Source organism: Grammomys surdaster, unplaced genomic scaffold (assembly GCF_004785775.1).
Source record: "Grammomys surdaster isolate TR1022 unplaced genomic scaffold, NIH_TR_1.0 125767, whole genome shotgun sequence".
NCBI lineage: Eukaryota > Metazoa > Chordata > Mammalia > Rodentia > Muridae > Grammomys > Grammomys surdaster.
Genome location: NW_021620598.1, coordinates 2,350,414 through 2,365,880, shown reverse-complemented (window position 1 = coordinate 2,365,880; position 15,467 = coordinate 2,350,414). Strand labels below are relative to the sequence as shown.

The following is a 15,467-nucleotide window of genomic DNA, read 5'->3' as shown; positions in this document are numbered from 1 at the left end:
CAAGAGCCTTATCCAATGAGCCATTTCACCAGCCCAGGAATGTGTTTTTGCTGTTTCTGGGCAGGACTCCAGGCTGTGGTGAGGGAGCTGGGCCAGGAGAGGAGAAAGAAGGACTGTTGGGGGGAAAAGGTCCAGTCAGACCTCAGAGAAGCTGAGTGTGTCCCTTCCAGAGAATGCCACAGGCCCTGCCTTTGGGTGGTCACCTTCTTTGTTGTTGTTGCTGTTGTTGTGGGTAGTATGCGTGTGTGTGTGTTTGTGTGTGTGTGCGTGTGTGTGTATGGGGGGCAGGGGTATGCACTCAATCATGTGTGTGTGTATGGGGGCAGGGGTATGCACCTAATCATGTGTGTGTGTGTGTGTGTGTGTGTGTGTGTGTGTATGGGGGTAGGGGTATGCACTCAATCATGTGTGTGTGTGTATGGGGGCAGGGGTATGCACTCAGTCATGTGGGGGGGGGCAGGGATATGCATTCAATCAAGTGTGTGTGTGTGTGTGTGTATGGGGGCAGGAGTATGCACTCAATCATATGTGTGTGTGTGTGTGCACATGTGCACATTCATAAATGTGTAGAATATTAGATATCTTCCTCTGTTGCCCCCCACATTTCCTCCCCCACCAAGACAGTAGCTTTCACTAAACCTGGTGCTCAGCACATGGCTAACTGGGCTGGTCATTGTCAGTCTCTGCACCCCCAGTGTACACGAGTTACTAAACACCATCTTCATGTGCAGGACCTGGGAGTCTCTGGAGTTTTTGGATCTTCAGCTTGTGGGGACTCATGAGGAAGAGGCTGGCTAACCTTGCCTGTCATCTCCTCGGGCAGCTCCTGGTGTGAGCCAGGGCTTGCACATAGGATCATTTGTTCACAGGCATGTCCTCAGCACTCTCAGGAACCAGATGGAGGGTCACGGAGTGCAGGGGAACCCGGCACCTTCTTAGAAATGGGGAGCAGATATGGGCCTACACTACCAACTTTCATCACTGAGCCAATGCCAGAGCTGACTCAACCCCATTAAATACTCGCAACCACCAGAGTCCCCAAATACAGAGCCCTCAGGGTTCTTATAACATACCACAGTCAGCCTCTTGCGGGTGCAGAGGCACCTGATATCTGCTCACTTTGATGACCCAGGACTTGGCTCATAGCCTATCTGCCCAATGACTGCGTCAGAGGCTGCACAACTAGACTAAGCTGAGGACAGGGTCCCTTCGGTCACTCTTCCAAGGGATGACAAGGACAGAGTAGGAGGAGGGCTCTGGTGTTCTTAGCTGACAGGACCTTCACAGAGCCCAGACAGCCCTGAGAACAGGCTAGGTATTGCACATGGGAGACCAGAACACCTCTTCCTACTCCCTGAATACATTCCCATCTGCACTCCAGCCCCTACATCTGGGAAGCACATCTCTCCCCTGACACTGTGGGACTTGTAATACCCCTGAGTGACACCAATGCAGAGACTCTGCCTTACTCACCTTGGCAGTTGCGACCATTGGGAGCGAGTCTGTAGCCAGATGAGGGACAGCTGCACTGGAAGCTTCCGGGGATGTTGATGCAGCGGTAGGAGCAGATGTGACCCCCAGTGGGCAGGGCACATTCATCAATATCTGCAACAGCACAGTGACAGTTCTTCCTCAGCATCTAGCTCTGGTCCACAGCCATAGCTGCATCTGGGCCAAGGAGTAGCCCTAGGTGTCCAGGCTGGGCTGGAGAAGGCAGCCACAGAGGCAAGCCAGGAAGAGGCCTGAGAAGGGGAAACTGAGGCCCAGGGAAGGGGTAGAACTAGTCTAGGGATATTTAGCAGGTTCGTGGTATGAAGTATTCACAAAGAAAGGGAATGAAGAACAATTTGCTAAAAAAAAAAAACAAAAAAACAAAAAAAAAAAAACCAAAACAAAACAAAAGCCCAACTAGCCAATCAAACAAACAAAACTCACAACACATCACAAGAAAATACAGGCTGAGTCTCCCTTATCTGAAATGCTTGGGACCAGAAATGTCTCAAATATTTTGGACTATTGCCACTTGTATAATAAGGTATCTTGGTGATTGAAGTCAAGTGTAACTCCCAAATCCATTTGTTTTATAGACACAGATTAAAGGTTATTTCTAGACAGTATTTTCCATGCACTTGAGTTTGGACTGTGACTCAGGGTATAGAACTTTGCACTGTAAAGATGAACTGGTACTAAAAAGCTTCAGGTTTGGGGTCATAGCTCAGTGGACGAGCATCTGCTGAGCAAGGCCCTAGGTTGGATCCCAAGCCCTTATACATACATATGCACGAGTGCATACACACTCACGCACGCACACGCACATGCACGCAAACCACATTGTTATAGCATCATGTTATGTAACATTTGCCCTTGAAGCTCCTAGTTACTCTTGAACTGTCATCTGGCTGGATGTGTCCAACAGTCCCAGGAGGGAGCATTGCCTTTGACAGAGAAGATGACAGTCAGGCCTAGTGAGGGTGGAGCTCAAAAGGCCAGAGCAGAGCTGGGTCTCAGGAGTTGACTCTCAGGTTGCCTTTCACCTCTCAGCCACATGCTGATGCCAAGCCCTCTGTTCTGTAGCTCAGAGTGTCAGCACACTGAGGGGTTGCAGCCACAGCATGTGTGTTTAAGAGTGCTCCATGGACTGTCTTCCTAATTTCAGTTTTAACCACAGTAAAAGCTCTTCAAGCTCTGTCAGAGGGAAAGCCAGGAGCCAGCCCAGCCTCCGTGGGAACAAATGGGAACTTCACCAAATGGTGAAATCCTGGCAGGCTCTCTGCTGTGGATTCTGAAATGTTGCTGTTTGGTAGCAATGTCAGAGTGCTCCTCACAGTACACAGGGTGCCCTCACCTTCACAGGTGACCCCGTCCACGTCACTGAGCTGGTAACCTCGTCGGCAATAGCACTGGTAGGAGCCGTAGACATTAGCGCACTCCTGGCTGCAAGGGCTGTTCAGGCACTCATTGACATCTAGAAGAGAAGAGGTCCCCAGGGGTCAGGCACCTGCCTCCACAGCAGACCTGACGAGAACACGGTCAGCAGAATCCTTCCTCATCACCTCCCTGTCGAAGTTCCAAGACTGAGATGCCCAGAGAGAGGAACCTCCACTCTAGTCCACTGTAGCTGAGAAATCTGAACTCTCTCCACTCCTGCTACTGCCGCTGTGAAGCCGCACCATTTCCTGGTAAGAAGGCAGTGACAGCTTCCAGGTTGGCTCTGTTCAATCTGGTCCCCATGGGTACACACGCACAGCACGACAGAATATCCAGAGTCCCATCAGGACCAGTCCCTTCTAGCTTTCAGTGAAAATCTCTCTTGCCCTCTCCATTTCATCTCCAAGATGGTGACGTAGGTGGAATGGTCGCCCTGGTACTCCCAAATCTCTGGACTTAGGGGCTACTCAGCAATCCAGCTACTGATCACCAATTAATTCTCTTCACCCAGAGCAAGTCCCAAGACAGGTCTGGCCCACCACTTGTTTTTGTAAATAAAGCTTTATTGGCACACAGCTATAAACATATTTGGCCAGGACTCATGGCTGCTTTGATGCTCCCACAGCCAAGTGGGGTACTGTCTACAGAGTGGCCAGAAAGGTTTAAAATAGTCACCATGCATCCAAGAGAAAAAAATATTGCCGACCTCAGGCTTAGAGATTCCTTCTTACATGCATTTACTACTGTTCCCCAGGGTAGGAAGAACAGCTTCTCAGTCAGTGCTTCCTATCTGTAGCCCCCACACGCCTGGCCAGGTTACCTGCTCAATCTATGTCCAGCGTGGTTTCCTATTACATCATAGACATACTCCCTGACACTGGAACCACATCTTGCTATACACAAAGTGTGTACACATGCTTAATTATACACAGAGAGGAGGCTGGCCAGGCCTCAGCACCATAGCCTCAGGATTATGCAAGCACAAGGCTCAGATGCCTAAGCACAGCCAGAAATTATAATCACAGCTGATAATACAAGACACTCTGTTATCTGTGCACAGCAAGACTCATGAACCCAAATGACTGACCAAGCCCTGCCAGGGATACTGGCTAAGTTTCGGCATGGCTGTCACTGGTTTACAGTCATATCCCTAGGGTGGGGAGTTCTAGCATCTTTAAAACAGCTGCCTAGGAAACCCTACATGAGTCTGGGAGCAGGAGAGATGTGGCTAAGGCAGTTGATGGCTGGCCTGCTCTGTAACCCCACCCTCACCTTCACAGGACCGGCCGTCCACAGACAGCCGGAAGCCGGCGGAGCAGCTGCAGTGGTAGGAACCGGGCGTGTTCTCGCACTTGTGGCCACACAGGCGCCCAGGATAGCGCTGGCACTCGTTGATATCTGAAACAGAGGGGCAGTCAGCTCAGAGCATGTCCACTGGAGTGGTGCCATGTCCCACCCATCTGCCAACGGCAGCAGTTCATGGTCCTCTGCCCCTCAATCCCTTCACGTCTCAGGTGGAAGGGCTGAGGCCTCCTCGACTGTCTGTGTGAAGCCCTGTGCTTAGACAAATGTAGCAAAGCTGGGCAGGTGTGCTTCTGTCAGCCCTGCCCCCAGGGGAGAGTCTGCGAGGATCTGTTGGAAGCACAGGGCAGTTCTCGGCTTCCATTGAGTATCCTGCTTTGGTATTAGCAAGTGCTTGCTGGCAGGGTCTGACACCACATCTAGCTACTTTTTTTTGTTTTGTTTTGTTTTGTTCTGACTACCTTTGGGAGCTATGCATCCCAAGGCCCTGGGCCCTACAGGTCTGTAACAAATCTAAGAAATCACCAATATCTTGTGGGCTGGAGACTTGGAAACCCTTGGAGGCTGGGGTCAAACAGAACAGCCATCCACAAGGAAACAGGCCGATACTGCTAGAGCCCTGCTGGTGGTCAGAGGCCAAGGTGGCAGCAGAGCTGCAGTTGGATAATGTCTTCTGACTGACGGTCTTCAATCTGGGACTGCCTACGCTTGGAACCTCCCGACATGAGGATGGGATGGACATGGTCACCCTAGATGCCACAGTCTATCCCCTGTGTGGTGTCACCCAGTCAGGACCCCCTGAGTCTGAGAGATATCACATACCCACACAGGTCCTGCTGATGCCATCAAAATAGTAACCAGCCTTGCACTCGCAGCGGAAGCTGCCGGGGGAATTCAGGCAGTGGTGTCCCTTCCCACAGGGCTCTGCTGGTGGCGAGCACTCATCCACATCTTGTGAAGAAGAAAGGAAGACATGCTGAAGGCCTTTTGGTGTGCGCACCAAACTGTCCACTGACAGCAGCAACCCAACCTTCGCAGAGGACCTACTATCCCCCAGGCCCAATCTGGAACAGTGGCTGACCCCTCCAAGAGGCCAGCACTGATCTCCAGTGAGGCAGGAAGTTCCCAGGGCTGTGGGGGAGATGCTGAGATGGCCTGGGGGTTGTGGGGAGGACGGTCCCTCTCCTACCAGAGATCTGGGCTAGTGACTCCCCTGACCTACTCAGGAGCAGGCATTTAGTGGGTATAAATAAGACACCACGCCATGGTTTTCTGTCTCTGGGGGGTAACAAGACCTATGTCATCCAGACTAGCTGTGACCAATTTAGGAGAATTAAATTGTGAGTATCCATCATTGGCCATCAATAGGCTATGGCCGGTAGCCTAAGAACACTGGGCAAACTGAAGGCAAGGCTAGAAGGGCCGGTGTGTTATTGTAATAGTTCAGGCAAGACAGCAAAGGCATGGGCCTGGAGAGGGGCAATGGAATGGACTGACAGGCAGAACGTCTTCACTTTGGTGACCAACCCTCCCGTCTAGAGAAGAGAAGGAATGTACTGGAAACAGACAGAAAGTTAAATTTCAGAAATGTGTTTGTGTGTGTGTGTGTGTGTGTGTCTGCGTGCGTGCATGTGGGAAATGTGTACAAGATACCAACCAACACAGCGGGTTCCCTCTTCATTGAGATGATAGCCACGGCCACAGTTGGGCACATTCTTCTGACATGTGTAGGAGCCCTCTGTATTGATGCATGTCTGCCCCACAGGGCATGGGGCACTGATACTTAAACACTCATTGATATCTACAGAGAAAAGAGACAAGATGCGGCATGGTTAAACATAGAGGCTAGCCACAAATGCAGCCACTGGACCCCAAAAGAGCCTTTCCCCTCTCTCAGCAAAGTCATAAAACAATACACCCTGACCCCTTTACCCTACAAGACGAGGCTGCCCCAGGCCCTCCCTGTCCGCGCCCCCCCCCCCCCACTTCCAAACACAAACTACTCCATCTTCTGCGCCACCTGCTGGCCTGGTTTCCTGTATGCATCTGACCCACATAGGCAGATAAGGCCCTACCCTGAGTGTGGAGCCAGGGAGACAGAGGTACTCATCCCTCTGTACCAGCCTGAGAGCCCCTAGGCTCCTCTGGCGGGTGGGAGCCCCATGTCTACTTCACCTGGTCAGTCCTTGGTAGCACCAGTAATATAGTTCCTGACCCCACACTGAGTCACTGTGGTAGCTGTATCTCTGGCTACCATCTCCACAGAAACTCCTTCCTGTACTCTCATCCACCTGACTCAGGCCACTCAGAACTCCCCGTATGGAGTTTCCTACCTTGAGAGGACACAAACTCTAGTAGAGGGACCCCTGGCCATTTACCACTGATGGACACACACAAACAAGTACCGGTACCAAGGAACATGGGGTGCACAGCTGTTGGTTCTTTATGCTCCAATTCTATGTCAAAATCAAACCTCTTCCTAAAGCATGTCTAAAAAGACCCAAGTCTCAGAAAGGCACCTTCGGGATCTTCCTAGTTCACACATTCACAAAGCACACTGGGGCTGGGGGACAGCAGGAAGGGGGTGATGGTGGAAGATTGTCAACTGAAGCAAGATCAAAATTTACAAGGTCATCACATTTGCTACCACTCTGGATTGCAACAACAAGCCTGCAGGTGGCAGACCCACCATTACTGTCTGTTTGTGACACTGGGAACCCAGAACCTGAAGAGAGCAAGCAATTCCTCAGGCTCACAGGGGGCAGAGAGGGCAACCTGGCCCAGGTCTAGATTCCTGGCATCCACCCTCACAATCACTTCCAGTCTCCTTCCTCAGCATCCCTCTAGCCAAATCTGGCCCGCTGCTTATTCTTGTAAATAAAGTTTCATTGGCAGTCAGCCAGTCCCGCTGCCTCACATGTGGGCTACAGCTGTTTTGGGCATTACCCCTACAGGAGCCTGGTGATTGTGACAGAAACCAGATGGCTGGAAGGCTGATATCCATGACCTAGTCCTTTACACAAAGCTGGACAACTCCTGCCTGTTGTCAGTGGTGACTGCTGAGGCCAGTAGTGACCCCCTCAGTCTTGAGTGCTCCTATATCTGTACTGGTTGGTTTTGTGTGTCAACCTGACACAAGCTGGAGTTATCACAGAGAAAGGAGACTCCTTTGAGGAAATGCCTCCATGAGATCCAGCTGTAAGGCATTTTCTCAATTAGTGATCAAGGGTGGGAGGACCCATTGTGGGTGGTGCCATCCATGGGCTGGTAGTCTTGGGTTCTCTAAGAAAGCAAGCTAAAAAAGGCAGGGGAAGCAAGCCAGTAAGTAACATCCCTCCATGGCCACTGCATCAGCTCCTGCTTCCCGACCTGCTTGAGCTCCTGTCCTGACTACCTTTGGTGATGAATAGCAATGTGGAAGTGTAAGCTGAATAAACCCTTTCCTCCCCAACTTGCTTGGTCATGATGTTTGTGCAGAAATAGAAACCCTGACTAAGACAGTATCCAAACACTGGTATCCCTTGAGACTGCGAGCTGTCTGGAGGAAGGAGTCCATCGTCGGAGCTCTAGGAAAGTCAGATGATGAATGAATGAAATCAAGTGGGCCAAGAAAGATGAATAGATAGGAAAGGCCAGAGGCAGGTTTGGGGACACACTGCATGCTTGCCCTCATGGGATCCCAATGGCACAAGCGCAGGGTCTCTGGCTTCATTCTCAGCTCACTTGTCTTACAAAGCACTTATAGGACCAACTAGGACCTTTGATGGCCCCAGGATCTTTGAAGAACCCGACACCTGTGGGCTGGCATATGGGAAACAGTGCCCTGACCCCTTCCCTCCTCTTCACCAGGGAATGATAGAAGAAAGGGAACATGAGGTAGAGAGTGAAGAAAAAGAAAACCCAGAAAGGACTTCCTTACAGTGTTAAGAATCAACCTCAAAGTTCTTAAAACAACAACAACTTATATTTTATACGAAGAAGGCCTCAGCTTTCTCAGCCCGGCCTCTGGTCTCCTGTGCTAGTCTGACAGGGCAGGGTTCATCTTTCCTTGCATGGAGATGGGAATGGAGCAGGGTTCGGGGAAAGCAGATCCTGGGGTCCCTGTTTCCCACCATAGATGGGGAACTGCTTTGGGAGATCAAGGAAACACAGGTAGAAGTGTGTGGGCCATCGGCCCTGGATACATAAGAGAGGAGAAGAGACAGCCTGCAGCAACCTCCCAGATGGTCTCTATCTTTGGTTTTTATATTGTTTGGTTTTCTGAAACTGGGTCTCAACATGTAGCCCAGGCTGGACTTTAATTCCTATACAGCCCAGGCTAGCCTTCAACTCATTGTATTCTTCTGCCTCAACCTCTGCAGGTACGCTTCACGGTGCCTGGCTCTTCCCCCTTCTCTCCTTACGCTGCCTGTCTCCTGATAGCTATTTCTGCTGCTGATGTTATTATTTTATACAGAAATAAAAAATGCTGACAGAGAATGATTTCTAAACACATTGTCAAGAGGGGAAAACCAAGTGGTAGAACAGTCCGGTCTTGTTTCCATGAAAAAACAAACTAAGGGAGCAATGCCCAGAAGGGCGGCCCCGCCCACCCAGCGTGGCCCAGCAGGCTGGGAGTTATTTTCTATCCTTAGGTTTTTCTCACTTATAATCAGATATGTGAGGCTTTTTTGTGACCAGCAAGTACAAAGGGGGACCTCTCCCCATGTCAAGTTAGAGGGCCTCTGCACTGATACACTGAACATCTCTGGCCCTTGATGTCACTGTAGACCCACAGAGAGGTGTTGGGATCTGGCCAACATCCTGGACTCCCCCAAGGCTTATATCCGATCTGGTGGAGGATGAGGGTACAGAGAGGGTTCGCCCATGAACCATCTCTGCCCTTGCACTCTTTAGAGGGAAACCTGGGGCATGCTGAGACCTGCAAAGGTTTCTCACAGAGGAGAGCAGAGCAGAGCCAACCCTGCCATGAGTCAGGCTTTCCATCAGCTGATACAGCCTCCAGGTAGGCCCCTGAGGAGGCTGCAAGTCTCAGCAGGGGCCCCTTTCCTCCCTGCCCCAGGAGAGTCACAGCCAGTTTACTGTGCGTGTGTGGAGGATGACAGTCTGACTTCAGGAACACAGCTCAGACACTTCTCCACTAAGACCCAGGCTGTGTGGGAAGGGCTTGGGTGAAACTCCTGGCCTAAAAGGTTCTACCTGGGGGCAGTACGACAGGGATAGGGGAAAAGAACTTTCAATCCCGTTTCTAGAATCTGGAGAGAAATAAGATAGGAACTCGCACAGCAGTGACCAGTCTTTCCTTTTAAAGGGGGAGAAGGGTTGCAACCAGCAATACCTGCAGCTCAATTTAGAAGACGGAAGACTCTGACCTCAAAGGAAAGGCTTAGAAGTCCCCACCTACAAAGCAGATCTGGGTTCAAATGCTAACAGCTTGGCCGCACCCCTGCGCAGCACAAAGACAACAGAAGAGAGAGGGGCAGGTGGCCCTCCCACCTGAGCAGCCTTTCTCTGGCCTCTTAGTGTCACACTGAGCTCATGGTTACTTTACACAATGGTTCACTCGTCTCTCTGCCCATGCATCTTTGAGTCTTATTATCTTCCGGATTGAAACCGTCTTCACTGAACACCACACTCTCCATCTGGTCATCCCTGGAGACTACCACTCTAGTCTGTCTTTATGAAGTCAACCATTTTTCTGTGAAACAGTTTCTAAAGGTCTAAAAGGACACGTCGGGAGCAACCACATAGGGAAGGATGCTTCTCATGTACCCATCCTATCACAAGTACCCAACGTGGTCCTTGTCCCCAGCCTCTCAGCCAGATGCTACAGTCACTTCTTATAGGGGAAACACCTGAGGCTTTAAGAAAGGAAATGAATCTTAGGACAAGTTCAAATCTAATAGTCTCTGACTCTTAAAACACACACTTCTTCACCCAAACCACAGGGATTAGATCCTTAAAGCAGGCCTTAGACCAAATCCAGCCTGCAAGTAGTTTTATAAATAAAGTTTTATTGAGATACAACCCTACCACCTGGGTCTATACGCTGTGCCTTTTAAACTGTAACTGCCCAGGATGAGTCACTGTGACCCAAACCACACGGCTCACAATGCCTATGGCATCTGCTATCTGCCCTCTAGGGAAGCTTGCCAGCCCTGGTCTGTGCTGACTGTCCCACGCTTGAACTAACCCAACTCCTGGCACCATGTCTTACCAATGCAGTTGCCTAGAGCATCCTGTATGAAGCCGCTCTTGCACTGCAGCTTGGGTCTGCAACGGAAGGATCCCAGAGTATTCTGACAGATAAAATCGGGGGGGCAGTTATGAATACCAGTCTCACATTCGTCAATATCTGGTGCATCATAAAAAAAGGAGATTGTTAGCAAGAGTCCGGCCAGAAGCGTGTCACAATACTTTAACATCACAAGAAAGTACTTCAAAAAAAAAAAAAAGCTCATTCCTCAGACTATAACCCCAAAATATTTCAACAGAAAGGGTGTTACGAAAAGGCCTGCGGTGAGGCAAACTGTGTAAAAATTGCTAAAGTCTTAAAAAACACTCCCCCCATCCCTGACTTATGAGGCAAGCTTTTTGCTATTTTAACAAATCGCTCAGGCATTTTTCTGCAGGTATATCATTCATTCAGAAGTGTATGTTTAGATTAGCTCATACAGCAATTATCTTAGTGACAATAAACACAGACTGTAATTCTTTTCATCCCGAGGTCTTCATAATAGTCCAAATAGTAACAATAGTTACATCAAGATAAGACAAGATAGATTGGCTTGTCTTGAAGTTCACAGCTGTCAAAGGTTCAAGAGTATCTACTCAGCTGGCCTGGCTCCCAGGCTCTGGAGTCCAGAGGCTCAGCCAGGAAGCAGTGCAGGGTGGGGCAGTGGGATTACTCAAGGGCTTGGCTGCCAAGAGAAGGCGTCTGGCTCTTGGGTCACCCCACATAATTCAGTGATCAACATTTTTACACAAGACCTGTGCTAGCTAGCGTCGCCAGCAGAGCCTGGTCTGAAATTGGCTTGGTTTTGTTTGTACGGAAACACAAGCGAGGACCCTGGACTTGTTTGTCAAGGATGAGGCTCCGAGCTTTCTTTTCTTTTCTTTTTTTTTTTTTTTTGGTTTTTCGAGACAAGGTTTCTCTGTATAGCCCTGGCTGTCCTGGAACTCACTCTGTAGACCAGGCTGGCCTCGAACTCAGAAATCCGCCTGCCTCTGCCTCCCAAGTGCTGGGATTAAAGGCGTGCGCCACCAACGCCCGGCGGCTCCGAGCTTTCTAAGTCAAACGTGCTGGTGTCATTCACTCAGCACCATATTAAAGAAAATCTGCTCAAGACAGCCCTCCCTTCATTTGCATTGTGTACTCGCAAGGAGATGGACCACCTCCTTCTTGCAGTATCCCAGGCAGCCACACGGGGGCAGCACCACAGAGCCCACTGGGCCCTTCCCTCTATGCCATACCCACAGCTAAGCAAGGGGAGATTTTTAGATTTGGATATGGGTTGTACCTTTGCAGTTATTATCCTCTGTGAGCTCATAGCCAGTCCCACAGCTGCTGTCCCGCTGGCAGCGGAAAGAGCCCACCGTATTGATGCAGGATTCTCCCAGCCGGCAGTTATGGCTGCCTGTGATGCACTCATTGATATCTAGAGGGATTAAGATGATGCAGAAGTAACCGGCGAGAACAACCAAGCCTTAAGCTTGCGCAGAAGGAATGTCCCAGAAGCCATCTGGCATCCTGCATCCATCAAGCTGCCCAATCAAACTGAGCTGAGTCTTGCTGTGGGCACATCTGGCCAGGGCTCTGGAGAGGGGCCGTCGCCATATCAAGCCCTGCTAAGTTTCAGATCTCTTTGTGTACGTGCCAGACCCTAGAATCACAGCATCTACAAGACTCCCACAAAGGAGGCAGCCTCATACCCATCTCTTACACGAGGGGAGAGGCAGAACGACCTACCCAAGGAAGGCCTCATGGCATATCCTGAATACAGAACCCAGGAGAACCCCAGTGCAGCCCTTTCCCCACACTGTTATCTATATTCTTCTGGAAGACAGCCTTGTTCAGGAGTCTAAACTCCAGGCAGCACTGGCAAGTGTGTCCCGGCTGTGCTCCAGGAATGGGACCAAGGCTGTGCCACACGAGCCTGCTCAGACCTCTAGCAGAGGCTCCCAAGCAGTGACCAGCTCTCAGATGTTACCTTCACAGGAGACACCATCCGACTGCAGCTGGTAGCCCACAAAGCAAGAGCAGATCACTTCGTCCCCGGTGTCGCGGCACTGCTGCTTACAAGGCCCGCCACCTGCAACCAGAGCCCGAGGGAGCTAGTGAACAGGCTGAGTGACCTCCAGAGACCCTCCCAGGGTGCACTGACCCAGAAAACAGGCTCCTTGCTACAGCCATTTGTGGTCCTTGGGACACTCCCAAGCCTAGGCTCTGGGCTTCTCTGGGGCTACTGAAGCCAGCAGAGGTCTGACAAGTTAAGGACCTTGTGTTGCCTCTGGGGTTAGAGTGGACCTGGAGAGGCATACTGCTCACAGTCAACAAGAGGCCTGGAGGGAACAGGCTCCACCTGGAGGCCGGGCTCTATTGGAGCCCCTGTAACTCTCAAACATTTCCAGCTGCCCATTCCCACCAGCTGGCCCGTGCCCTGGTGCCACCACAATTATGGGCACAGCCTCTTCCTGCCTGGTACCTCCCTAGGACTCATACAGGGGATACTTCGAGTCTAACCCCACTGGGATGACCTGTGCTTCCTTTGCCACTGCCGGGCTGGTTGCCAGGGGCACGCAGGCTTTACCATGCTGGCTAATGGATCTTCCTAAGTTGGCACACCGGCTGTCACTCTCCCAGAAATCATCTGTGGATACCCAGAGAGGACTCCCAGCTTCCTGGAGCTCCTTCTCTCTCCCCCTCCCTTCCTCCTGGCCTCAGTGCAGGCTGACACTGTGTACTGGCTTTATCATTTTGTGATTAAGTTGCCTGCATAACTAACACCCAGTCACAGAGTGAGCCCTTGGGTGGAGCTGAAACAGAATGATCAGTTTAGATATGCCGCCAACATGTTCCTGAAGAAAGTAGTTTAATCAAAAAAAAGCAAAGCTACACGGCCACTCTGACTTAAGTGCAAAGATTCTCCTGGGTGACCATGACTCTAAAGGGGCAATCGGGGCTCCAGGGACACACAGATAAGAAACAGCTACTCTCCTGGGGCATCCCAGCCTTGGAAAAGCATCATCATCTGCAGAGCCCAGGAGCTGCTGGTGCTGGAGTGCTCACACTGGCTCCGGAAGGCACTGTCCCCGACAGATCTCCTGCTCTGAGTACTCAAGGGTGGGAAAAAAAACAGGGGGCCCCCAGGGCCCCAAGAGCAGAAGTACTTTCCAGCTGAGTCTTGGCTGTAGTCGACACTATGCCCTGGGCTTTCTTAGCTACCTACCAAAGGGCTCCCACAGGTCCCAACGTCTCACCTCGACAGCGGTCATTCAGGTACGGGTCTTCTTGTTCCTCATCATCAGGAATCTTAGCTAGGGGTAGAGAGATGAGACAAGATCACACAAGCACCTACTCTTCCTGTCAGCACGGGACAGGAAGCCCATCTGAGCGCGCCGCACTCCTTCATCTTTAGTAAATGTACCTTCGCTTAAAGGGCCAGGTGAGCTCTCCCAAAACACAGCCTGAATTAGCTATCATAGCCTGCGAGTATAAAGCTCAAGAGAGATGTGAATGAGACAAAATTCCCAGCAAGCATAGCGCACGGATGCCTGCAGCTTCTCGGTGCTTCCTATGCGACTCAGGAGCTCAAAGTGTGAGTGAGCGGATTAAAGAACCAGGAGGTCGGGGCTGGAGAGATGATTAAAAACACATCTTCTCGCAGAGGACCTGGGTTCAGTTCCTAGCAACCACAGTTGGCTCGCAACCACCAGTAATTCCAGTTCCAATTCCCTCCTCTGTCCTCTAAGAGAACTCTTTTGACCATGGAGGCCACATGGTATAAATTTATGCAGGAAACACGCATACTCATAAATATAAATTAAAAACAAGATATTCCTACATATATAGAGCCATGCCCCTCAGGGCTTCAAGCACATCTGGTTGCAGTCGATGGGGGACAGGTAGAGCTGGTGAACAGCAGCTTTGAGATCTCTGGGAGATGCTTCTGAGATACCACACCCCTGAGGAAGAGCCTGCCGCTTGAACACAGATGCACCCACCCACTGGTCCATACTGGCCAAGCCTCAAAAAGGTCAAGTCCCCCTCCTCCACTGCACATCAAGGTCCCCATGAGAGGAAGAGATCAAAGGGCAATCAGCCACCAATCACCAGGGCAAAGTAAGGTCTGGAAGGGAGCCAGCCTCCTTCAGAGCACTTGGTACTCTTCCTGTCACAGCTGTGATGGTTAACCTCACATGGAAACCTGATGGGACGTCACTCTGAAGGGCGCTTTGGTGACAGGAGAGAGGTATTTAAATCGATGGACTCTGAGAGGAGCAGACGGCCCCTCCCGGATGTAAAGTGAACCTCACTCAGCTAGTTAGAGGTCCTAAGAGATGGAGACTGAGGAAGAGCATTCTGCCAGCCAAAGGCCTTCGGATTTCAGTAAGGCCAGCTTTTCCCTGGAACTTTGGCCTGCCATCCGACCCTCACACAGCTCTCTCTACACAGCTGTTCTTTGGTATCCATGGAGATTAGTCCTGGGACCCTGGAGGGCATTAAAACCCACAGGCAAGGAGGTGGAGAGATGGCTCAGCAGCTAAAGAGCATGTGCGCTGCTCCTGCAGAAGATCCAGGTTTGGTCCCAGCACCTATCTGGTGGCTCACAACCATCTGTAACTACAGATCCACAAAATCCTATGCCTGTTTCTGGCTTTGGTAGATACCACATGCATGCGGTGCAGAGACATAAATGCAAACAAAACATTCGTGCAGATAAAATAAAAAATAAATTCATTTTTAAAAATCCATAGACATTCAAGTCTCTTATCTAGAATACCATAGTGTCTGCCCATAATTTATGCACATCTTCCTATACGCTTAGTCTCTGGATTACTTTTAATACCTAATGTGGTATCAATGCCATGTAAATACTTGTTATTTTGCTCAAGGAATGACAAGAAAAATGTCTGCATGCACCCAGTACAGATTTACTATCTTTTCTCCAACATTTTCTTTGAGTGTGTGTCATGCGCACTTGTGTGTGCAGGCGTTACACCCAGGCATACACATG

At 50.5% G+C, this 15,467-nt stretch overlaps 1 protein-coding gene across 1 annotated transcript in view; it reads right to left on the bottom strand.

The window, feature by feature from the left end:
• The window catches only part of Fbln1 (fibulin 1), a 46,833-nt gene that overhangs the window by 8,324 nt on the left and 23,042 nt on the right, over window positions 1-15,467 (bottom strand). Inside the window, exons 5-13 of the mRNA XM_028788726.1 lie at window positions 13,711-13,767; window positions 12,441-12,542; window positions 11,751-11,888; window positions 10,448-10,585; window positions 5,888-6,031; window positions 5,053-5,181; window positions 4,201-4,326; window positions 2,846-2,965; window positions 1,474-1,605 (exon numbers count right to left, since the gene is read on the bottom strand). Coding sequence (XP_028644559.1) covers window positions 1,474-1,605; window positions 2,846-2,965; window positions 4,201-4,326; window positions 5,053-5,181; window positions 5,888-6,031; window positions 10,448-10,585; window positions 11,751-11,888; window positions 12,441-12,542; window positions 13,711-13,767 — 1,086 coding nt within the window. The remainder of the gene's footprint in view (window positions 1-1,473; window positions 1,606-2,845; window positions 2,966-4,200; window positions 4,327-5,052; window positions 5,182-5,887; window positions 6,032-10,447; window positions 10,586-11,750; window positions 11,889-12,440; window positions 12,543-13,710; window positions 13,768-15,467) is intronic.